The following is a 26,491-nucleotide window of genomic DNA, read 5'->3' as shown; positions in this document are numbered from 1 at the left end:
GCCCTCCGTTGTTACCGTTGCTACGTCCGTCAAGCTTCCATGGCCCACAAGCACTTTATTTGCAGTTTGATGGAGCACTAAGGCCAATAAAAGCAAGCTTCTCATTTCTTGCACGTAATGTCAGTAGATATTTATCAACTGTAGATAGTTAGCTGGCATTAGCTCATTAGCAACACCACTAGGCCTAACTGGTGGGAAACTCCATCATGAGCTGACTTTTTAATGTGTCCCAGGATAAAAGACATTGAAATAAAAGCCCTGGTATTATAGTGCAGCATTATAAATAAAAAATATGATTAATTGCTATTTTCCTTACTTAGCCCCATTGGGATGCTTTCTTTAAATAAGCATGCTTGGAACACCACATGCATTAGATTAGAATATGAATGAATTCATTTTTACAAGGGAAAAGGCTTTGAAGTTGAGGACTCGCTCACTAACTAACTAATGAGATTTGGCTGGAGATACAAATACAATCAACAAAGAAATAAACACTGATATTGTGGCATTCAGGACCAACTTCCACACAGTAGATGTTCTAGTCCTGAACAGGGTTCTTCTAATGTAATCTGTAAAATAATAATAATCTTATTATTTTAATGCATGTTTCCCTTGGCTTAGGAAATAACAACAGGTCATTCGAACATCGGAGCAGATAAACACAATGTTCAATCCAGTCCCTAAGAGAGGCTATAAAAAGAAATGACCCTTCAAGCACTTTAGATACTGAGTATCAGCCTTATTATGGTCCATGCACAACATGTACAAATGTGGGGAAAATGTGATAGGCCTCTTGGACCTAGTTACAGTTGCTGAGCTCTCATTGGACAATCCAGGGAAGGGTTTTTGTTTTTGTTTGCATCCTGTTCACTAAATATACACATCTTTCTGAGTGTCTTCTGACAGACAGTCAGGAACATGAGATGTTCTGGGTTCATAGATAGCCAGCCATGCTGACGGGAAGGAGGACATTCATTGCCATTCATTGACTTTGATAACAAATGCAAGTCAAATTGAATTAGCATTTCTTATTATTTAAATTCTTGTCTGCTGATTACATTACTTTTTTTCCTACCAAAGGTCAGGATGAAGTTAAATGCGGTCTCATTATCATTCCCCAATTTTCAAAATTGGTGTCTTCGTTTTCGTTTAATTAACAGGTTTTCTCATTTGAGAGTCAGAATGTTTTTCTCACAACACCTCCAGGATTATTTAAGATAATTTCCAAAAATAAACGAATACACTTTTTCTGAGCTAACTTAGTAACTCCTCATGACCTCATGAGAGTTCAATGCTTCCCACGCTAATCCTCCTTTGCCAGGGAAGCTCCCACATGGCCAGAAACTCAGCCTGTATACCTCCATTCTTTCTGCTTCTGTAACAGTTAAACACTCACTGTGCTCCACATGGACTTCTACCCTCTAACAAATCTCCACCACAAAGGGGAAGATAGCATTCCCCTTGGTTATTTGTTAGCAATTATGTAGCCGTTTGTGATGATATATAATTTTTTAATGAGCTACATGGATAGTTACTGAAATGGATTGTGCACGAAGGAGTGTGGGAAAATGCTGTTTCCACCTATTAACTCTGATATTCCCGTAATGCAATGGGAATGAGAGCTGTAATAGCTCCCTTTGATTCTAAAAAAAATCTTCCTGGTTGTTTCCAATTTGAAGCAAAAAGTCCAACTCTGAATGTCTGGCTCAGTACTTGTAACTCCATCCTCGTGGTAAAAGATCGCTTCTATGCACGGCACAAATAAAGATGATGACAATGAACATGACTAAAATAAGTGTGAGGCACATCACGCGCATCGGAGGGTTGCACGGTAACCAGTTTATGTTATTATGCTGCAGTTACTGTCAGCATTCGCATTTCCTCAGTGACCTTTAAATTAAAACGCTGTTCGGGGATCTGATGATGCCTTTTCGTTCGTAAGACACGGCGCCCTGATGTCACGGCGCTTACTCACTGGACCTGCTGTGCTTTCTGCCCACCTCAGTGCCCTCCGGTGCCTGCATTTGGGTCATTAAGAGACAGGACTTTGGATGCCGTTGACAACAAAGCGCTCTCCTGACGTCCACTAATCCAAGAGAGGATCCAGAAGGCCCGTTTGTTTTATGGTCGTGTCTTACGTGTGTTTGAGTGGAGATGTTTACAGCGCTCGTTGCCATAGCAGTGCGTCGGACGAATCTGGAATCGGTTACATAAATGTGGATAGGTGGTTTCGCACATACACCCGTAGCACAAAACACACACAGAGGAGACACAGCTAGAGTCCAGCAATACTTTACATTAAAAAAGATGGTAAAGATCCCGGTTCATTTCAGTTAAAAGATGTGCAGAATGCTGACATTTTTAATGTCTCATCTGCTCGACCATTCAAACATCTGCTCTCTCAAAACCTTGCCCGATATTCTTGTTATCTTGTTGCGATAACACAGTGGGCACTCCCACTGGAAATGTGACGAATAATTCTGAGGAAATGATGAGATTAGTGTCTATAAATGAAATCAGCAAATGCACCTTTGAATGCTCATCCACTACCATTTCAGGAAAGCCTTTGCAAATTACTCCGTGTGCTTTTGGGATGCGCAACTTCTTGTCCGAGTCCCCGTGTGTTCTGTCTCAAAAATTGTACATACAGCGAGATAAGAAGAACGCGGTGTACTTTATCTGCATGCCGGTCACGTGTTTCACATCAGCACCTAACCCTGGCTGGGTTTTGAATTTTTAAGACGCACGCAACTGTGTAGCAGCGTTATGCAGAAACAGGACACACACACACACACACAGGGTCGCTCACACTCCACAGGAGGCAAGAGTCAGGGTGAACGATGCTGGTGGGATGATGGGAGCACACACGCTGTCCTCGCAGGATGGGAACAGGGTCAAGGGAACAATCAGCTCTGGAGGTAGATAGGGAAATCAGAGTCCCTCCTTCATGTGAGAATAAGGTGCGTGTGTCTTAGTTGAGTTGAAATGAAGCACCATGTATGTCCCACATTTAATCATACAGCATCATCACACTGGTCATCAACTATAAAGCCCAATCCGTTTGCTAACAAGACAGTATTTACTTTTGCATCTGTTCTTGTCTGCCTGGTGTTCATTTAAATTTCTCACTATATTTTAAATAGATATCCATAGCAGGATAGAACTATTGCATATATACAGTTGATAATGTTCAAATAATTCAAATAATGTTGTGTGACTCTGAGTAAATGATAGAATAGAATCTGGAGTTGTAGTATTTGATACAGTGGGAACTACTGAACCTTTGATGCCCTTGTTCGGGGACATTTTGTTCACTAAGCAACTGATAACACACAAGCACCCAAGTTGTCAGAACGCTGTAATGATACACCGGATTCACCCGAAGCTTGACTTTTGGTTTTAGTGTAGTACAATTGTTATTCTCATAGCGCCGGTTGGTGTCTGGAGTTTCTCCTAGAAGGCCTTGACGAGCGCCGTGGCAGCTCATAATTTATGATGTGTGATTTGCTTTTAGTCTTCTTTCTTATGCATCAGTTTACTACGTGGAAATGAATCATGCTATGAAAACAAAACCTTTTTAAAGACGGTTTTTCATTATGTAACAAAATCAAGGATATTTGTAGCTTCACACAAAAAAAACACATGGAACAGATGCTTTAATCGTATCGGTCAGTGCACAAATAGAGGAGTAGAGTCAGATATTCCATGACTTCAATGTTTTGTTTACTTTCACTACAAGATGAAGCATGACCTTTACATAAGAGTGTGTGTGTGTGTGTGTGTGTGTGTGTGTGTGTGTGTGTGTGTGTGTGTGTCACCAACATCACTCGGAATCTGATTCGCATCATTCCTCCCTTTCCTCCCAAATGCCTTACATCTTATCCTGACATACTGTTTTTCCAAGAATTTTTGGAACCAGCCCTTTCATCTTGGCTGTGAATAGAGTTCCTCCGACTAATAATTGGCCAAAAGTAGCAGCTGATAACACCTTGCCCTGTAAGTACATCTTCTTTTCTTCTTCTGTCAACAGGGATTGAATGGGAGTGGACTTTGCAGAGTGATTGGCAACCAGCCCCATGTTGCGACATCAAGTCATAATAACACTGTCATGATGTTGACACACATAAATGTTCAAAAACAGTACAGCAATTAAGCATGAGGCATGTACATTCTGTACACACACACACACACACACACACATGTATGGATGAATTATGTTGTACATCATGTCTGTATCACAACAGCATTACCATAACCACAGGTTATAAGCACGTCCAATCCGACTTGATCAATATAATAGTTATTTATTATACAACAGTGATGGATTACTGTATGATAAATAGCTGTGCAACTGTAAGACGAAGATATTTGGATTTCACAATGAAAACTAATCTGTTAAACCAAAAACAATTAAACTGACAGAAAAGACCTCGCTAGCACATTCTTTATCTTTATCGCTAGAAAACCCAAGATAGGTGGAGAAATTAGGGACATATATCACAGATATTTTCTTACCCTTGCGTCATCATTGCAATTGACAAATTCATCATCTTACTTAATTGCTTTTTGACAGTGTCTGCCAACGAGGAAACCTCGAAATCGGGCTACAACAGTTTGCAGGAATTTATTAAAACATCATAACTGTCAGCCACTGAAAATAAATTATATAATTTATGTAGTAAGTGTAGCATTAAAAGAAAATATATATTCATGCACTGTGGCTGCAGCCTATTGGAAATCATTGGCCCATCGATGCTTCTGATGACCGGTGTGCATAACTGCCGGTGTGATTCTGCAGTCATTAAAATTCCAAGCAGAAAGGTCGTCCGCTGGTCAGAAAATGTCAGTTACCTTTTAATAGATAGCACTAGTTCCAGGACTGAGTAACCTGACAGCTTTTCAGAGCAGCTCAGAGAAGTGACGTTTGCATGAGCATTGTTTATTAACATCCTGCGACATGGGAAGTACTTATGCAGGAAGCAGCCATCTCCTGGACCGTGCTGAATAACAGGAGGCAGAGGAGAGTCAGATCAAGTACAAAACACACACACACACACTGGTCCCTCTATCGGTGTGTGGTAAAATCACACACACACACACACACACACAAACGTGCAGACAATGCCCCTTTTGTATCTGTATATGTAGCTTGAGTAGAAATGAGTCAGTATCCTGTCTGTGGGTCACAGAGTTTATTTTCAGATATGACTGAATATTGTGGTTTTGCCATTGTACTGTAAGTGTGTATTTTGTGTGTCAGTGTGTTAGCAGATGCCAGTCATTCACACAAGCTCACAGGCACACACGCACACACACACACACACACACACACACACACACACACACACACACACAAAATCATACTCCCTCGACTGCAACCGCAAGTTTATTTTCACCCAAAATGTCCTTTTATTTTTAAAGGAAGTTGAAACAATATTCCCTTTGATATAATAGAAACAATGAAAATGATAACAAAGCATATAACCTAAGCAGTTATTTAATTACTCATGAAAAACAGTTATGGAGGCAAATCAGAGAAAACAAACACATCAGAGACGTTTTTCATGGCTTTTATAAAACAAAGGAATAATTTGTTGAAAAAAACTGCCTTAAAGGTGCAAGATATGAGAGTCAACAGAGCAAGGAGAAGCTCGGATAACAACACACACAGAGGGAAAGTGACTTAATTCTCTGCTTATACAGACATTACTCCACTATAACTTTAGCAAATAGTTATTTGCTGCTATATTAATGCTCTGAATGTCATGTTTCTCTCCTGTAAAAATACTGAATTCATACATTTTGAGAACCCTAATCATAGCCTCATGAAAACCCCAGACATAAGCTGCATATATGGATTTGATTGTTTGGTAATGATTAAAAAATCTCCCACTGAGTCCAGCATCTGGTTCTGTGATCTCTCTACCACATTTCTTTGTTTAAACATCAGTGAGGGCCTTTATTAAACCTTTTATCTCATTTGTTGTAGTTTCTGGCTCTTATTAAGGCTCCATTGTTTGTTGAATGCCCCATGGAGAGAGACCCCGGTCTTCTGTTTTTATCCTTCTTTTATTTTCCTGTCAACTCGCTGGCCAAGATCTACTAGAAAGTGCTCACTCATCAAGGCCAAGAAATTACAAAGATTATCATCAAAAAAGCAAGCAAGCTGTGTCCAGTTATTTGTTTGGTTTACTAACACTGGTTATGCCAATGGTTTGCTATTAAGCTCCAGCATAGAAACAGATGGCAGAATTATATTTTTGTAGATTCATGTTAGGCATGTGTTTGGCCAGATGCAGGAACTAGAATATTACTTTAGAACTTTAATATATAATTGCGTGATAAAGCATTTAATTTCTGGAAACCGTAGGGTTTCTGACTTTGCGATAACATTCCCGCAGCGCCTTCTAAATGGAAGTGTGTTTATTTTTTTACACAGGGGTTTTTAATGCACGCCACCCCATACAAGTTTTTAGCCAGGATGCTAATTAGTTGTTTAAGCGTTGTTTAATTAGTTGTTTAACTGTTTTTTTTTTAAATATAGTTATGGGAGGTTTTAGAGTTTTGAGGTGCAGCAAATGCTGTCACAGTTGTTACGTCCGAAATCATGACTTTTGCAGCTGTTTCTTTCTGTATTGAGCGTAATCCATGAGTACATTGTATAAACTTGTTCCTGCAGAGCGGGCACAGTTTTGTAAAAGGAGCCATTGTCCAAATGAACTGCAAGAAGCTGTCTTTGTCCACAGACAGCTGTGCAGCTCACCTGAATCCGGGAGTAGATAAGAGTCATTTTCTAGGTGAGGAAAGCTCATTAAATTCTCAACTCATACCCAAACTGTGGCACTCTGAACATTTTGGAGCCGCTTTTGTGCCAATTGAGAAGCATTCAATACAGACTGTGAAAAAGTTGCCTTCTCCCTTTTCCCCTAGGCCCTGTTCCCTAACAGTTACAGGGTTTTGTGTCTACTTCATTGTTTATTTCAGTCCATTGTTTCGGTTTACTTGATACATTATCCATCGGGCTGTAATGATGACATAGTTGAAGTTTGTTTGGTGTTTTATGGGTTCAGGACTTGAGTTGCTTTTCTGCCTGGGAGGTTGTGGTGAGCCACTGCTCCGCAGCTCCGTCAAGGAGAGTGTTAACAGGTTTGACTCATTATGTCCTCTTAGCAGGAAGCTACTGGGTGCTGTGAGGATGGAGGTAGATGGGTACGCTAGTTCTGCAGTACAACATTCTATCGATTTGAATGGAAAGATTGAGTCCACAGTATAAAACTGATTTCATTTGAATTAATATCATTGTTATATATAATAATGATCTGCCATGTTGGATGCTGAAGCCTGATAAGTTGTTAACATGAGCCTCACGCTCACACACAAAACAGCGAGTGAGAACTGACTGTGATTCTCATCTCATTACGTGCCAAACTAACCTACTGTTGCCTATTGCTCATTGTCAGATTATTGAATATAGAGAAGGAGGCAGATGGCAGACAGAATGGTACTGTTCTAAGTAAAAAAGCGAGAATTAAATTATATTAAAACTCTGAAATAGACTATATTTGTAAGTGATTAATGGCTCTTGTGACTACTTATGACTGTGCAAATAGGAATTTTTGACAATGAGATCCATAATGAGCCTCATTTTCTGCATACCAAATAGCGAAAAGCACAGTGTGGTTTGAAAAGTCACATGGAGACAATCATGGGAATCATTTCCTCCTGCATTTTATAGTTCCCACGTCCTGATGAACACGCGACTTCGGTTAATCCTGTTGTGAAGTCTATTTCCTCTCTTTCATTTCTTTGACAGTGAAAGTAGAAACAAAGAGAAGACCCTCAACCAACAAATGCTTCTCTCTGTTTTCTCACAGATATTAGTTTCACTCATGAACATAAGGTTTAAATCACATTCAACCACATTAAATACCCGGTTATTACTGTTAACACAAGGGTCCTCAAGCTCAGAACACATCACTGGAAAATAATTAGACCAGTACACTTGAAACTTGAATTGAAATTCAATGTAATGGTGTGAAAAGGGGCTAAAACAGCATTTCTTTGGCAATCTATGAAAAGGAAATGCAACGACCTGCATTCAGCTATTTACCAAGTACATTGAAACTGAGATGAGCAATCAGGAGCAGGGTCTTGATGTCAGCTTGAATGACATTACTGCGTCAGCCTAAAGGGGTACACACACACACACACACACACATACACACAGAGCCTCACAATGTCAGGAAACTAGGGTCTAACATTTTGTACCAATCCAAGGCTGCATTCAATGAAATGGGAGATTGTTTGGCTCCCCAGAACATTGTTCAGACGCCAGCATGTCGATTTGTTTTCAAAGGACGAAACGGGGGAATGAGAAGGAAGGAAGTGGCCCGAGGGTGGCCTGGTGAAGAAATGCAGTAGGGGTTACGGTGGTGAGAAGAAGTGTAAATACACAAAGAATAAGATTCATTTCTCCACCTCTGGTGGGTTTAAGGTTGTTGGAGGTCTTGGTGTCTGGGTCAAGAATGTTTCAGAGCTGTTTAGAATATTGTCCCTTGGATGTGTTTGTTAGCGCAGAGCACGACTGAAGAATGTGCAGTTTGTTGAGACAGAGGGGCGAGTGGTCCTTGTCCGATTGGGGAATAGCAGCCCATTGGTGTTCTGAACTTCTCTTCACATTCCCAGTTCATGGTGCATTTCTCATACTTTAGCATAGCCAGGAACGTGCTGGATTACTTTCACACGTGCATGCATACGTATAAGATCATCTACGGGACCGTAGGAATGTCTAAAGGCTGAGTTATGCTTCCGCGTCGACACAACGCAAGGGGGGCAGACCCCTTACGTCCTCTCGGTCGGTCGGTCAGTCTTTACAAAAAACATAGTGTGGCTTTGAATTGCATTTCGACACGTAAACCCAACGCTGAACCATCACGGTCTCCCAGCAACTGCGTGGCCGTTGCGTGGCCGTTGCGTGATCACTACGCGGAAGCATAATCAGGGCTTAAGAGAAGAGTGAAACACATGCAGCCAGTTTGAACCTTTATCTGTGTAGCTGCACAGCCATTCCACATCCCTTAATGGCATGTCAACATCTGCATCCCAGGCCTCGGGGGGGCGATAGCGCCGTGTGGTCTTTGGCAGATTCTGTGTTTTCTTAACTGTCTTCAGTGAGGCATGTGAGGAGTCTATACACATGAGCACACACACACACACAGGCTATTTTTAGAAAAGACTCAGACTTTTTTAGGCTCCACTAGTTAGTGCCAGGCTCTGTGTGTGTGTGTGTGTGTGTGTGTGTGTGTGTGTGTGTGTGTGTGTGTGTGTGTATAAGTCTCTTTTTGTGTGTAGGGGGCTGGTGGGGGAGAAACATAGAAACCTGAGAACCTGAAGATTTAGCTCTTTTAACAGCACATTTGCTCACTTGTACATAGACGCTGTAATACTATAGATACAATCTGATCCGAGACGTCTTTGTTTATTGCACATGAAGTCTGATAATCAAAAGAAAATAAACCTTTTCTTATGTCAAAAAAGCTCTTATTACTTTGGCAGTCATGAAGTATAGGCCTTTCATAGGTGCTTCAGTTCTCAGAACATACTCTCTGTTATGATCCATCTATCTTTAGCCACAGCTTTTTCACGGCTCCAGTTTGGATGGCATCCACGTTATTCTTTTAATAGCTCGGCAGATGTGGTCGTTGATGGCTCTGTGTTGATTTATGCCTGTCAGTATGCTTTACATCATGATCCTAAAAAAACGTATCCGTTTAGCTTCTTGCTAAAGCTAGTTGTAGCAAAAAAAAAAGCAGACACATTTCACTGAGTGTGTTTGTGGATCTCATCCAGCTGGAACATATCACTCGGGTGTGAATGAGCATCCAGCCCTTACATGCTGGCGGCTCGTCGAACAAAGGCTGACCCAGCAGGCAGACAATCCCCCCTCTGATGTCCAATTGCCACACAGCATAATTTGGTCTGCGGATACCCCTGAATAATCCTGTCCTAGGGGCTACATCAGGACATATGTCTCTGGAGGGGGAACGTCTGTGTCGTTTTCCATTTGTTTTCTGAGGTTTCAGCAGAAAGCCTGGCTGATGGCTGCGTGCGGACTGACTGGGCTGTTTTGCTCCTGACAAGATTCTCTCAATCACCCTGTGAAAAAATGGGGATATTAAATTGCATAACATTTCCAGGGTTGGCGCAGTTTTCTGAATTTAAAGTACCGTATGAGTTTATTCTACATTTACATTTAGGGCATTGAGCAGACGCTTTTGTCCAAAGTGTCTTACAACAACACATCTCTTAAAGTAAGAGCGAAAAAATAGAAACAAGTGTTAGGTGCTCATTTGAGTAAAATGGTAGGTGTTTAGCAAGAATACTTTATCACACAAATAGATACAACCACACAAACACACAAAGAATCACACTAAACAGTTTGACGTGTCTTTGTACCCATCAAACAGCAGCTCTAAAAATATTTTGTCCCTTCTCTTGGCTTGTGCTTATTTTTAGGCCGCTCCTACATAACATACCCTCATTCACCTTTCACAGTCAACTGTGACTCCAGTCAGAAAGCCTCAAGTGCGTCGGTTCCTAACGTGACAATCCGAGACCCAGTCGGAGTTATGAAAGGGAAGGATGCAGCAGAGATGCTCTCCGCTGTGATCCAAGGCTCTGAGCAGGCCATTCATAGGGAATTGTTTTCATCATCAATTATTTAGGAAGATTAATCAGGAGGAACCATTACATCTTTCAATAAGGATGCGATCAACAGCATCAAAAGCTGCATTGAGGTTAAAGAGCATTAACATATTGTAATCACTCACATCAGCATTGATTTACAACCCCGTCAGGAGGAGTTTCACTGCTGTGCTGGTGAATGAAACCTAGACATTTTTAAAATTCAAAAATGCATTTCTACTACCACGAGTTGTAGTGAGACGTGATCTGAGAAGTCTCCTCTGAAGCAGGGTCTTCGATACAGTTATTTTATTTCATACAAATGCTGAATTTACAATGAAGAAATTATGAATCAATTCACACCCATACAGAAAGCCGCGACGGTGGTAATGTTTTAGAATTCATGTCTCATAGAGCAATTTCATCATTGACCAGGTTCAACAACCGTGCAAAAGCACAACAGGATATTACTTTGTGCAGCTGGTTTATGTACGGTGGCTCAACGTGGATGGATGTATAACAGGATATGTTTGCTCATGGGGATAAGCCTCTTTGTTAACATACTATAATAGTCCCCAAAATACAATGTGCCCACACAATTTCACTGTATGCATGCAAGACATCCGCACAAAAACACATATGCTTATGGTATTACATTGGTGAGGACAGTATACAGTACATGTAGTCAGTATTTTTACCTCGTAGTTAGACATTTTGGGAGATACGTTTACTTAATGTTATTGCTGAGCGTGAGCTGAGAAGATTGATACCAATTTCATACATTTCTGTTAAATATGAGGCTTCAGTCAGGATAGGATTAGCGTAGCTTAGCATTAAGCCTGAACCTTGTATCGATCGTAGTATTTCCCTGAATGTCTGACTTTGAAGGGGTACTACTCGGAATCATATGTTTTTTTTCTGCCTGGTTTTGAAAGGTGACTGTAAAAAGTAAGTAGTTTCCTCTGTGATGGAGAACAGCAGCTGCGGGCAGCGTGAAGTCAGCCACATGGGATTCCAGCGGTAAAAAAGGGGTTTAGAATTGTGTTAAATAACTTGGTGGAGATGTTTCTGGAATTCAAGCTGTTGCTCTCTCAGTGAGGAAACTACAAACTTTACAGCCGACTTGCAGGGGGGGCGAGTGTTTTGGGATAGAGTGTCACTCTAACCTCAGAACCTTGGAGAAGCGAAGGCCAGTCAAAAAGTGTCCTTACTCTGAAGGTCGAAACCGGGTCCCACAAACACTTAACATTACACCGTGCGTTACCAGCTGTGGCCAGTATCTAGCTCCGATTCAACTGTTCCTGTAATACAATGGCTCATTATTTAGAGCCTCACACACACACATACAATGGGGCAGCCTCGGGCCATCAGATTAGTGGAGATTGACCCCTTCCCCACCCTGCAGCCACTTCCCTTTTCCCTCTGAACCAATGAGAGCGGTGGGTTGGCAGAAAGTGTAATGTGAGACCTGGGGGTCTTGGCTCAACACTTCAGACCTGGGGCACAGTTGGAGGCCAGCAGAAACAACAGCCGGAGTCCGTCACACTCTCCCGCTCTCACAGATTTTCCTTACTTTTGTTGTACCCTGCTTACAAACACCATCTGCTGCAGACACAGTCAGTAGAGGGGTTTTATAGAGCAGGATTCAGACACACACCTCCGAGAGCGTTGTGGGATTTACACTGTGGACTGCTGCTGTGGATTCGTAATTTTTTTTGTGGCTGGCTTTGTGTTTCACGGACCGGACTAGTCTCAGCGTAGCCAGAGCGGACCCTCAGGACTCGCTAGTTTACAGCACCAGACACTTTACGTGGTCACTGCCTGGTGGAGCTAGTTCAAGTTAGCTGCAGTATCTGCATGAGGCTACAGGGCCCTCTTTCTGCGTGGAGGGTGGATGATGCAGTGTGTGCTCTCCTTCATCTCCCCTCAGCTGAGCTCCGGATCCCCCTGTAGCTGCGAGGTCAGCCCCGAAGGAACAAAGAAGAAGAAATCCAAGAACCTGTAAGTACTCAAATAAATCATTGTGTGTGTGTTTCCTGTCTGCTTTTATTTTCAGTTTCCCCCTCTGTTTCTTCTCCTAAAAATGGGTTTTAACCTGTAAAGATATTAAAACATTGTTTAGGAAAGCAGTGTTCTATTTTTTAGGCTCAGAATAAAAAATAATCATTCATTATTTATGTGTAAGAGGAGGGATAGAGATCAATCTTTGGTGGGCCTGACAACTACAATGGCAGGCAACGCTTCTGCTTTCAATGCTCAGTCATCAGCCTTTTATTTGAATGCAAATTCAATCAACGCGTCTATTCTGTAAAAGGGTACAAATTTCACACTCCTGCTTTAACATCCATTATTTTAAAGGGAGTCTTTGACTAGTTTGGTGAATGTTCATGACCTGTCTCAGCACATGGGGGGTTAATTGAGACATCAGGAGGTGGTGTTAGTATGGATGTAATTGGATTAGTGGACAGAGGATGAACATATCCACACCATACGTTTAAAACCTTGACCCCTCTCTCTCTATTTTGGTTCATTTAATTGAAATGAATTCAGGGGGAGTGAAAATGGGTCGTCGCAGCCTGTGCGATACCTGCACACGTTCACAGAGCGGGAACAGAAATGCGGGAGCACGTTTTAGGCTTAAGGTAATTGTGAAAGCTAATCATCCGACGCTGATCGTCATCTGCTTAATTAAGTGGTAAATGATGTGTGCCGCCGCCGAGTGCGGTACCATATGTGTGCCACAGTCTCAGCAGTGTGAGCAGTAAAGTGTGTGTTGAGAGGGAAGAGTGTTTGTTTGGGTGTGCGTCGACGCCTCGGTGATTCATCAGCTGTTCAATGAGCCTTATTCGTGCCCCTGTTCATCAAAGATGAAAGCACATTTCACGCCGCGAGGACAATGAAACCACTCACTGTGGCTGCCCCGATAGCCGCCCTGATTCTTCCGCACGAGCCATGTTTTTATGCTGTTTGGTTAACCAGTAGATTAAGTGATTAAGATTCCACAGACTTTTCCCCGAGTTTGAGTGCATTGCTTTTACTTGTCAGCGGTTGCAAACAGCCTCAGAGCAGCTTTTTTAACATTAAAAACACAGACTACCTGTCTGCATTGATGTTTCAGGCATACAGAATTTCCCCCCCCCCCTTTATTTGAGTTTAAAATCTGGAGTATGTGGTTGTTTATAACATACAAACAAGAGCAATCAGTGATTCATTATGTCACATATTGATTTCAACAAGGAGTCATTTCATTCTGTTTAACTTAAAACCGGATACACAAGATAACAAATGAGATAGTAATTTGAGGCATGGCCACACATAACAACTCAGCATGACAGCATTAGTTGACATAGATCACAGGTCATGGTTGGCAAACAGTGATTTGCTTTCTAGCAGTAGGTAAATGGACATGAATCACAATGCTAGCTCATCTGATGTTGCACAACACTCCGTCACCACTCTGGATTTTTATTTGTTTTCCAGACAATCAAATCTAAATGAAAACCTGCAATTTTCGAATACAGTAAATCATTTCGAGTGTCGAGACTGGTTTACCGCAAATAACAATAGATTTATTTTTACTCCTCAATTACATTTCATATTTTATTTTCATGTGGGATGAGACATTTAAGAAAATTAGGGGTTGTGAAATGTATTTTCCTTTTTAATATCCCCATTTAGACCCTCTGTTGTTCTTCTTCACTTGCATTAATCCCCGTTTTTGAGAGAGTTGTTGGCTCTGGTAGACTCCATTCACTTTTTAGTGCAGCCTCTTTCTTCTGTGAAAGATGTGGATTGGTTGCAATGTAAATATCTGAATGCCTTGCCTGGTGCAGTGCTAATTACCTTAAAGAGACTATTTAAGGCGCATCTGTACTGCATTGTTGTGACAGTGACGAGGGCTGCTTAGCAGAAAAGTTTCTAGCTCCTGTAGACAAACTGCCTTCCTGTCGTCATTCGTCACGATCACAAGGAGAAGTCACACATCTACATGTTTACACTCTTGTCTTCTGGCTCCCATGTTTCCATGAAACGCTCAGTGTCATGAGCCTGATCTCGTGCGAAGATTCTTTCATCTTGCGGTATATGACCCACTTTCCATCATTTTTTCCCCCAGCATGCCACACTGCAAACCATCTCCCTCTCCCGCTGCGTGTGCAACTTTGAATGTTTACATCACACTTTTGTGGTTTCAGTCTAATTAGTGGTAGTATCACTGTAAACACTGTTCTTCTTCTACCCTTCATCACCTCAATCATCATTAGTGACAGGAAGATCGAATGGAACGGATCGCAATACGCAACGTAATCACCCATAGAAGGAGAAAATCGATGGGGTTTTTCACTTAGAGGTGAAATGGTACATACATGTAAGAGCACATTACATCTGTTCTATTTGAAACTTTCTCGCCAACAAAGCACTTTGACTCTCTTGCATCATTAACAACATCACTCTCCTGCTCTTTCCCCCTGTAATATACCTTTTTACATTTACTCACGTCCTACACTTTTTTTTCCTTCCATGTTACTTCCTGCGGATCCAGCACAGCTGTTTTCCTGAAATTGTCCACATTATGTCTGCCTCTCCCCCCTCCATTATCACCTTTTGTTTTTACTCGGTCCAGGTGTTGTGTTCCCTGCAACACTATGCTCCTATCCTCCAACAAGTAGCAATAAAGCCATAAAGCTATATCAGCCAGTGCTCCGGAGTAGCATGCAGAAAAGTGAGTTGTTGACGGATGCATTTATTGGGATAACAATATTAATACTGCAGTGATTAAAACTGCAGAAGGCAATATATATGAATGGATCTCTTCATCAGTCCCACTTTTATAGCTGAGCGTCAGATTTCAACCGTTGACAGCATTTCTAAACACGTTCATGTGTATGTTGTATGTGATCAGGCAATAAAGTGATTTAAAAGATCCACCCATTCAGCTTTACAGTCTTTCAACGTTGTTGGACTTTTTACATTTTGACGCTGTAGGCTATAGGCCCTTTTACATTGCCTTTACGTTGCGGGAGTATCCCGTTATTCCGCCCCGTCCTCAGTCTAAACGCTCGCCGAGGCGGAAAGGCGTTACCGAATATTACGTGACGACACGAAGCCGACGGGTTTAACGAGCTCAAAACTAGACCCGAAGCAGATAAAACGCAGGTAGTTGCTCGTATGAGGCCGCCTTTATGCGTATCAACATGTTGATGATGCACAACAACTTGACTTGCGGTTGAAAAGTCGTGTCAATATGAGAGACGAGTAAAAGTTCACCTTTCGTAGTTGTTTTGCTGCATCGAGCTAATCAAATTTCCGATGTGCATTGAATACGTCACACGGCCGACGAGTCCACGAGACGGCGGCCGCCCGTGTGACGTCTCACTCGTTCCGCAACGCCGCGTGCTATCTAAACGCAAACATTGTTGCGGCGTTACGCCACGAACAAAGTTCGATGTAAACGCTCCGGTCTGCGGCATATTTTGACTCGCCCTTTTTCACCATTACGGCGGAATCGTCTGTGTAAAAAGGGCTAATAGCTAGCATCTTCAGGGCTACCTGCGCCAGCTGGGCTCAATTAGCCAGGATGTAAACAACCAACAAACGAGCAGGAATCAAGCATTAGTACTTCTAGTTGGTGTTATGATTCCATGTTTAACATGGCTAGTCTCTCTGACATTATATTTAAAGGAACAGGAGCCACATTAAAATTATATTTCATCAATGTTTAGTTCTTGACTGAGGATGTAAGGATATTATTTTATTCTATACTACACGTGTAGTTGCTTAAAACGTTCCAGTAAAATAAAATGTGGCAATCATCCAGTGCAGAAACTACAGGAAGAGAGATTTTATGATATTTTCTCATTATACACATTATTTAAGTCTTTCTAATAGCCTTTAGCAGCTTTAACAAAGCTACCAGTGTGTGTCATCTTGGACAGATGAACATCATTACAGTAGTCAAGTCCCTTCTTTTGCTAAAAAGACAAATGGCATCTCCACTTACTAAACCGTAAAAAAAAAAAAAAAAAAAAAATAGAAATGTCCTGTCCACTGGAAGGAATCTGTCCTCTCTAAACACTGCGCTGTGATTGGGTGAGCCCCGGGTCCGCCTTCCCCTAGACCCCCGGACTATATAAAGCTCCCCCACATCTTCTCAGGGTTTAGAGGAATGTGATTGTCAAACAAACCCCTGGGCCCCGAGCACCGGCACTCCTGACAAACGCTTACATGCAGTCTTATTTCCACACAAACCAAGTGAACCCGCGCACAGGCTGGCACCCATGTTTCACACTATGGTCGATTTCTCGGAGAAGTACCTGGAAAGGTAAGAGCAAGGCAGTGGATGCGCGTTTGTGTGTGTGTGCACTTCGATTATCAGGACTTAGAAACGTCAGCGGGGTGGGTAAGGAAAAGCGTGGGAGGGGGCTGTTTTGCGTCCCACAGGAATCGATGCTCTCAGGCTGGTATAGGAAGCTATCTGACCTCTACGTGGATCTCATTTGACAGTCGCAGTGAGGGAGAAGAAACCCCCATGAGGCTGAAGCGCTCAAACTATTTTGGAGGAAGCAGCTTGAAGTTCTAACTTGAGGCTGTCCCTTTTTCTTATTATACGCAGCCTGGATTTCAGGAATAGGATTGCTCATGTGGTCTTCGTGGTTAGGAAGGTGCTTTTGCTCAGAAATAGAGCTCTTTTTTTTTCTGCTCCCGATTAAGGGAGACTGTGAATGAGATAGTGTTATATTTATGGATGGAATTTAGGACAAATCCCCTCTCCGTTGTTCTTCTAGGAATATGACAGAGTGACTTTTTCTCGTTATGAGGCGCCTCCTCTCTCTCATTGTGTTCCTGTGTCTCGTGTTTTCGGATGTATTTGTCACAGCTCCGGACTGTTTTGTCTGTGAAGAAAGAACACTCACGGATTGTTCCCATATATTTTTAGACAGCGCCCAAACAGTATAAACGCTGTTTGAATTGATACCGACACACTGACACAACCCTTGACCTGTAACACTCACACGGACACAGATGCACAAACAGAGCCGCTCACACACAATCGCGCTATTTGAGTGTGTGCTGCATTCACTCGCATGCACACGGCCTTCTGTAAATAGAAAGTGGCGGAGGGAATGAAAACATTCATGAACCTTGGACTGCTTTTCTCACCATCTGTATTTCAAATCCTCCTCTTGTACTCAGCGATGCACCCCGAATCTCACGGGTTAGGATTTTGAACTCCCGTCGTCGTGGGAAACAAAGCCTCGCCTAGCGAAACACCAAAAGTGGAATGAAGTGGGGCACCTGATGTGGCTTGCGCTTGTATGGTACATTGTGATCTGCAGTGTGTCTGTCTGCAGCTCTCGGCCGTGTGCTCCCAGAGCCTTTCCCTGGGAGTGCGGCCTACTTTTCAGAACACCAGGAATAGCCAGCGGGGTGCTATTAGTGCATCTAATGTGAGCCAAGCAAAGAGGGAATAAAGAGTATGTGGAGTTAAAGACCTATCGCTCCTTCACTCTCTTTACGCAGACACACAGGTGTGTGTGCTGCATGTCTGTGTGTGTTCGATCGGCGATCATCCTAATTTGATAATCCTTTAAAGAGCATGTGTCAGTCTTTAAGCAGATTTAGTTGTGTGCAGAGGTCACTGTGTGTGATACATCAAATGGAGTGTGATACAGCGCCATGCTAATGGTGTTAGAGCTGGGAGAGCGATTAGCAAGTATCAACTTTAAATACAGAGGTTCTCAAAGGGAGCGACTGTGAGAAGTGCCTTTAGCACATAAAGAGCAGAGGTGCAAAGAGCGCCGGGTCCAGTATCATTCTTAATGATGTTGCTCCAGAAATAGACTCAAGTACAAGACCACTTGGCATCTTTTTATCATCAAAAACTGATACAGAAATATCCATAACTGCAGTTGCTGGCCAAGGCGGTAAGTAGAAGGCTGAGTTAAGGGTTTAGAGTTGAAGAGTGTTTGCCTTTATTTGTAGTTTGGCAGCAGATATTGCAAATCTTTTCTGTCACACCAAATCAAATCTACGTCTGGAGGACACGACATGACAGGAGTTCCCTGATTGACTCTGTTCAAAGGGTAAAGGGTCTGTCTTCCCACATTGAGGGAGGAGTATTATAGTTAAAGTTGGAGTTGCTGTTGACTCCCATTGAGCTAATAACCACACAGGCAATTTTATTTTTGGCTCCATCAGTTTGGTTTCTCACACCTCCTTACAGAATGACACACTACAAAACATGCAGTCTTACAGAAAAACAGGTGTTTCTGCCGTCAGCGTTGGCAGCGTGAAGCGGTTTAAACGAGGCTGTGAGCCGGTGTTGTATTTGAGTTTCTGAAAATAATAATCATTGAATGAAAATGTCAACCGTTTGTGTCAGCAGTGTCCGTTGTAACCCACATGGTGGCAGGGTAGAAACATACATTTCCTGTTTCTATGACATCATTGTCGCATCATACCCACGCAGGCTCAGCTTGTATAAAACCAGACATAAATAATAAAGCGTCTTTTGTCAGGCCAACAAACTATTTTCCAGCCCGTATAAAATACCGGTTTTCCTCACATGCGCTGGCAAGACGGAGGCGTTTAGCGAACACATGCTCAGCACAAGACCTAATTGCCTTGAGTGCAAGCTAAAAATAGAAGGATCTAATGAATCCTGCTCTGATCGTATGAGTTTATTTAAGAGCAAGAGGGTTTTTATTTGGGTAATAATGTCCTTCAGGCTGGCAAGTGTGAGCTAGAGCACCCTGATGTTTCCAATGAAAAGAGAGGCCTGAATTTTGTCCGGCATCTGGTTTAAGCCTGCTTCATACAGGACACGTATGTTATCCCAATCACTGGATGAATCATCCCCACAAATGATGCTGCGTCAACACGTAGATATTCCTTCGGATTAGGTGTTTTGAAATTAGTTTTGTCCTTTAAATTCAATCTCTTTTTTATTTTTTTTATTTTGAATGTTTCCCTTCAATTCAAGTAGAAAAAAAAGTTACATATCTATTTTGAGATCCAATGCATGCTTTTTACTTTTGCCATTTTTTTGCTCGTACATTCGTTTTCTAAGCCTCTCATTTGGCAGCTCTACTTTCCCAGACCTAAAAAACAAGGCCTCGGCGTTGACTAAAGTAAGCTGCACCATCTGCACCCAAGTTATCACGCCCACAAAGTCACACTCGTCCCGATTTTAAAGGAGCTATTCAGCTGCTGCTTCCAACAGCTCATGTTGTGTCATGTGTACGGGCAAGTTTCGACCTCTCCTGTCCTGTGGCAGTTTGGAAAAACTCACATCAGACGTCTGACTGCGTCCTCTGTTCAGCTGGGCGGCCGAGCTGTGTGACCACAGCGCATTTACGCATGCATAAATTATCTCCCTCACACTTCCCTTCACACCGACATGCACACACTGGTGGGACTGGGAGTTTTCCAACACCTGTGTCTGGCCGGAAAGCACCAGTGAAGTGGGCATGAGTTGGCACAGGTGCAGGGATGTTTCTTTGAAATGTGTGTGTGGGCGTTCATTCAAGTATATTCCAGTACAGTGTTTGTGCTAATACCGCGGTTGCGCGTTCTTCCGTCCCCCCTTGTGTGTGCATGTCTATTACTGGAAGTCTTGTTTCTTAATTTGAGGTGTGCATGCTCTCCTGGGGGCTGTTGGTTGGCGGTGGCACAGCTTGCAGTGATTAGGGCCGGCGAGCGCACACTTGCCGCGCTGCATTATTAGCGGGGCCAGCCAATCCACAGTGGAAATCAAAAGCAGGGACTCAGGAAATGGGTGTTGAGTGAGGTCACATCCCAATGAGGCAGCACGTGGTCCAGGTCGGGAAAAGCCAGGACACGCACCATGGGATTGTGGGAAATGCGCAGGATTCTGAAGGAGCCCATGGGGACCGAGGATTAGTGTATCACCTTGTGTGAGATTTCTGGTGGCGCATGTGCAGCTGTGTGTGTGTGTGTGTGTGTGTGATGGTTGGAGGAAGGTGAAACAGGTGAAGTGGGCGGTCGGGTAGGATTTTGGATGCTGCTGCTGGAGGGAAGCAGAGGAGCGAGGAGGTCACTGTGCCCTGTTGCCTCGGCCCTGGGTCAGCTCCCTCTCAGCAACCCCTCTAGGCACATGGAGAATGGCGTAATGAAACAGAGGAGTGAGGATTGAGTCTCTCTCCTCCTTCACTGCCACAGTCGCTCAGTCCCTGCCGAGGAACCTGCCAGGGACACATCTATAGGAAAGGCTGCGAGAGAGATTAGATTGACAGGCGAGGCGCTGACACGGAGCGAAGGAAAGGGAGCTTCACGGCCGCCGTTTGGAAAAGTTCTGTCCCGCCGTACCGACACACCTGGCTGAAGACTAAAATGTACACAACGCACCATTTATTTCCATCTTTTTCGGGCTTTTGTGGGTTTTTGGTTTCATGTGGATTTACAGTGCTGAAGAACATTATTGGTGATTCCCGTGCCTTGGATTGTTTTAATTGTGGATTTTGGACTCGGACTCAACACACTTTCTTCCCGTGTCTCTTTTTGTCCATCTCCTCTATCTTTATCATTCCTTTCATCCATTTTCCATTTTCCTCCTTGTCCTGCCTCAACGTTCCCCCCTCCATTGCCTCCTTCTGTATTCATAAATCTTCCCCCTCTTGCCAAACTCTTCCCCCTCTGCCCCCCCCCCCCCTCTCTCTCTCTCTTGCCATCTCTCTCTCTTTCTCTCTATCTCTCTCTCTCTTACTTTCGCCCAGGGCCAAAGACATGAAGAATCGGCTGGCTTTCCTGCGGAGGAGGAATGAATCCCCAGGAAGTAACCCAGCCAGCAAGTTAGACAAATCTATGAAGTCAGTCAAGTAAGTGGCCACTTCCTGGCAGCATGTGCATGTGGGTGTGTGTGAGACTGTGATCCGGGTCTTGCCTCGACGTGTGATGACCTGGCCTTGGAAGACAGACATGTGGGCAGCAGCGTGGATGGGAGTGTGCTTGTAATGTGAGGCTTTAATAAAGCGAATGAGAGCATGCTGGTTTAAGAATGACACGTCTGAAGGAGGGATAGGAAACTGTTTGGATTTTTTATTTATCTAAAAGAAAATGAAATCCAATGTATTCAATGTAGTCAAATATCATCGATAAAATAACAGGGAAAGATATTGATATATTAGATATAGGACTGTTTCCATTCTCCCATGCCTGTACTTTGATGATTTCAAATGACTTCACAGGATGCTAACAAAATGCTATATATGCTATTTGCTATGTACATTTTAAAACAATAGGAATAATAAATGTCCGACAGTATAGATGACTTTGCCAAGCAGCTGCTTCAACACATACATGCAATATTTGTATATGCATGTTCTAAAAGACACAAGAGTAAGAGAAACCAAATAAAAACATTTGAAGAGTAAATGTAGTTTTTTGTTGATTTGTCAGACTAGAAGTCAGAATGTCCGCTAATGGGCAAATCCACTATCAGAAAAATGACCAAACCCACTAAAAAGCTGAAATTACCAAGCATTTGTTTTCTACTGAGTCAGAAAAGGCCTCGGATGTGGATTACACTGAGCTTTACAGCAGGGTACAGAAACAGATGAGAGGCAGCAGGGGGCAGACAGACACTGGCCTCTAAACCTGATAGCACATTCCCATTGGCTAACCGGAGCTCCTCCCCTCCCGCCTTTCAAGTTGCATTCAGTGGGAATATAAAAGCCTAACCCCCACCAGGGTGAAGCAGATAGACTCATGGCTCTCAGTGCTGCGAGCTCTCACAAAGCAGAACCGCATGAGAGGGGAAGAACGCTAGACTAGAGTGGAAGGAGGCAGCAGAGAGGAATTACCTACTTCGTTTCCACTCGTCGACCCAGCATAGACAAAGTTCTGCGGATGGGTCACACAATGAGAAACCTGGCTGAGATGGGCTTGTTAAAGAATCGCTCCGCTTTTATCTGCAGGCCTACCCCGGAGGAAGCACTGAAATGGGGGGACTCACTTGACAAGCTGCTCACACACAAATGTAAGTAACTTTTACTTCTTTTTCTTTTACCTTTTTTTAATTTATTTATTTTCTCCCTCCTTTACATACGTGGGAACCATCTGTCTTTTTGTTTTTTGATCATGTGTTTGCTACGATTTAGTGCAATATTGATCCTTGACAGCGGCTGAATACACACATACGGTGCTTGCATGAGGTGGTGGGGGAGGGTGGTGAGCAAAGGAAATATGCATGTTCTGATACATGGATTACACACACACACACACACACACACACACACAGCGCTGCAGTGAACGGGCAGCTTGCATCAAGTTTAATCCCAATGGACAGAGTCAATGCGTTACACAGAGAGAAAGAGGGGAGACTAATTCAAGCAACCTGCAAGTGTGCTGCTATTTTTATTTCCCACAATTCAATGGCAATTTTTTCCCCCTTTTTAAAAGCTGATCCAGAGCCAGCGCTACATCTGTTCCTCATTCGGCTCTGTTGGCCTCTTTAGTCTCCCCCCCCCTCTTTCCTCTCTTGCACCTCTTACCAGAATGAGGTAAGAGATGACCGCTTGCATTGGCTCTGCTTATCAGCGTGGGTGATTCATGGGAACGGAAAGGTGCAGACGGTAGTTGTGGGTGGACGCGGCTTCCTGCTATTCTTTTCTTCTGGATGCCTTCTTCCTCAAATCGTTAACTGGCCTGAAACTTGAAATGCCCCTAAGGGCCAGTATAAGTCCTTTCACTAAAACAGTCATGCCTTTGTCCATTCACAGTGTGTGTAAAGGGGAACGTATAGATGTCATGCTGAAGGGTGGGTGATGTCACTTAAAGGATGTTGAGGACTTGAATATGCGGCGCGTTGTAAGGTTTTTTTATGTCTCACTTCAAACCACATGACTCAAAAAGGCCGTCACAGAGCTATTTTAGGCGCTGAAACTCCAAGGAGAGCTTGGGCTGTGAGGTTGCCATGGCACTCAAGTCAACTCTCCTCTTGTTTATTCTCTTCCTCCTCCTCTCTGTTTCCCCTCAGATGGTCTGGCAGCGTTCAGAGCTTTCCTGCGCACAGAGTTCAGCGAGGAGAATCTGGAATTCTGGCTGGCGTGTGAGGAATACAAGAAGATCAAGTCGCAGTCCAAGATGGCCTCAAAAGCCAAGAAAATCTTTGCGGAATACATCGCCATCCAGTCTTGTAAAGAGGTGAGTGAGGATGCATGCAACACATGGTGAAAGAATGGCATCAAAACAGCCCAAGAGAAGAAAAACAGCATTTTCCCTCCTGCTGTTTCTTCAAAATAACAGCGTGACGTTATACTTTCCTTGTTTGATTGTTTCCCTCTGCAGGTAAACCTGGATTCGTACACCAGAGATCACACTAAGGACAACCTGCAGAATGTGACGCGCTCCTGTTTCGACCTAGCGCAGAGGCGGATATACGGGCTGATGGAGAAAGACTCATACCCCCGCTTCCTGCGTTCAGAACTCTACGTGGACTTAATCAACCAAAAAAAGGCCAGCTCCACTCCGACTTCATCTTCTTCATAAGAGACCAGAAACAGATCTAAGAAGAAGAGAAAACATGATGATGATGATGATGATGATGATGAGAGAGAAAACAAGGGTCAGACTTGAAAAAAGTAGAGTGGGTGGGTGCGATGTGAGGGTCTTTGTTTGCCTTTTTTTACATTGACTTTTTTGTGTATGTCATCCTGTCCACTATGATTTTTTGTTGTTGTTGTTAGTGTGAGAGGACAAAGCTGTGGCACTGCAAAGGAATGTAGTTTACAGTCACCAGGTGGATGGATGGATGGATGGATGAATGGATGGATGGATGTTACTAAAAATACAGAAGCCCACAAGCGAGGGCTGGAGCAGGAGCTGGACGCTTGTCTGATCACTGTCCATCTTTTTTTTTTTTTGTGGTGTCAGTCTTTTGCTCGTGTTTTGAAGCTTTTGTCCAGTTGTACTGGAGAAAAGGAGGGGTTGCTCAGAAAAAAACTGCAGACATGAAGACAGTCCGGTACTGTTTTGTCACTTTCCCCCCCCTCCCCTTAATTTCCTTTTAAAACTCCCACTTTAAATCCCCTCCTTTTCCTCCACAACATTCTCTGTGAAGCCACTTCTAAGCTGTCGGTACGACACAAAGTCCTTTTCTTTTTTTCCCTTTTTTTAAAAATCAGGCTCCGAACTGCATGACGGAGGGGGAAAAACAAGACGTCTGAAAGAAAGCTAGCATTATGGCTGTGTTTGACACCCATCTCTGTTAAACACCTATACCCTCTCAAAAGCTTCTGTAAACGGCTTTCACTGTTTTCAGTTTCATCCCAAGACTATGGAAAAACGTTCGACCGGGCCAAAGACGGAGACAGCGACGGGCAAAGAACACAAATGTATAAATAACGGACAGACTGGAGCTGTGATGAAACGCAGATATGTGTCACTCTCACATTAAAAGACATTGGAAGTCACATTCAAAGCCAGTAATGGAAGAAAAAAGACGACTTGCTTCCTGTCTCCAAAGACTGTTTCAAACGAGAAATGAAAAACGGAAGAAGAAGAAAAAAAGAAGAAATCGTCCGTGCGGCCGAACAACATTTCCTTTAACATTTGTAGCTCATTCTGGACTAATCGAGGAAGCTTTCTCAGGACATTGCCATGACCGGTTCCAGCTTGGTTTATCTTCTGTTTTTCTACACACTCACTGTTTTTATATGCTTTAGGGTTGCAACCTGCACTCACCAGTTCTACTGAGCAATACACAAGAGGTTGCTCGTTTCATTAGTCGGGAGGAGAGAAAAAAAGATGTTTCATGTTGTACAAAAGTTTGCCTATTTATTTAGATTAACTTGCTGGATGCTTCTACAGACACCCGCACCTCCTCTAAAGCACTCAGCTAAAAGCTCTCACTTTCCTCTTAACCACCAAACAGGTCCAATGCTGTCCTGAACTTTAAGTGCAATATTGTTTTTTTATTTTATTATTATGTTTGGTTTTGTTCCATTTATTTGGATAATTTTGAATTTTTATGGGGAAGACGAACAGCTTGAGCTCTGTAATAACTTAATTTGTTAAGACAAAAAAAACAACAACAAACGTAGCGCTATAAGGTTGACTTACAACGTAAACTTTCAAGAACCATAAGTAGTTTAATGACTTCTAAGCAAGTGATTCTAACTGTGTTAACCCCCGGCAGCAGGCAGCTGGGGGACATTTTGGTTGTAAATATAATTCTTTAAGAAAACTATGTGATAACACATTAAAAACAAATAAAAAACAAAAAACCCATAGGTCTCTGCTGGTGAATATGGGACCCAGCTGTATCTATGTAAATATGAGAGACTCAAAAACTATAAGATGACATGTATTGTTTTAAAAAAAAAAAAGAGAAGAAAATAGGTGAGCAAGAGCAGGTCCAATCTGCTCTTTTCCCTGGTCATACACTGCTTGTAAGGAGTTTTCAGAAATGCATTTTATCATTTTCACTGTTTACAATTCAAAATGCATCTCCTGTGATAGCAAGTGAAAACAGTAGAGTACATTTGGTGTCATTGCTAATGAGAAATAAACCAACCAACTGATGAAGTTAGACGTGTTGTCTCTGGATTTTTCTTGTAGTGTTCGATTGCAGATGCAAACATGCCAAAACCGACTGATGCATCATAGTTGTATGAAGCTGCTTAAAGGGTTAGCTAACCATCATGGTTTGACACTTTGCCAAATTAACCTATTTATTTTCTTGGGGAGACAAGAAGATTGATACCTTAAGCTAGCTTAGCATCAATACACTGTTCATACTTGTGTTGGAAATAATAACAACACAAACCAAGTTAACCTTTGAGATCTTGAA

At 42.8% G+C, this 26,491-nt stretch overlaps 1 protein-coding gene across 8 annotated transcripts in view; it reads left to right on the top strand.

The window, feature by feature from the left end:
- rgs3a (regulator of G protein signaling 3a) overlaps window positions 1-26,230 on the top strand; it is a gene marked incomplete at its 5' end in the record, with an annotated part of 116,208 nt that extends 89,978 nt beyond the window's left edge. For 6 of the 8 annotated variants that reach the window (XM_084035788.1, XM_084035789.1, XM_084035790.1 and 3 more), the window contains 5 exons: window positions 12,614-12,684; window positions 21,417-21,518; window positions 22,617-22,678; window positions 23,678-23,844; window positions 23,989-26,230. In XM_084035788.1, the coding sequence (XP_083891914.1) occupies window positions 12,614-12,684; window positions 21,417-21,518; window positions 22,617-22,678; window positions 23,678-23,844; window positions 23,989-24,189 (603 nt within the window). In that variant the 3' untranslated portion in view covers window positions 24,190-26,230. Of the gene's footprint in view, window positions 1-12,613; window positions 12,685-16,845; window positions 17,003-20,677; window positions 21,036-21,416; window positions 21,519-22,616; window positions 22,679-23,677; window positions 23,845-23,988 lie in introns of those variants that run through there. The other 2 variants (XM_084035794.1, XM_084035795.1) reach the window with 2 other exon arrangements.
- Window positions 26,231-26,491: the final 261 nt, after the last annotated feature.

This window comes from Eutrigla gurnardus (assembly GCF_963514095.1).
Source record: "Eutrigla gurnardus genome assembly, chromosome: 19".
NCBI lineage: Eukaryota > Metazoa > Chordata > Actinopteri > Perciformes > Triglidae > Eutrigla > Eutrigla gurnardus.
The sequence above is the reverse complement of the archived record's forward strand: the minus strand, read 5'-3'. Positions and strand labels throughout refer to the sequence as shown.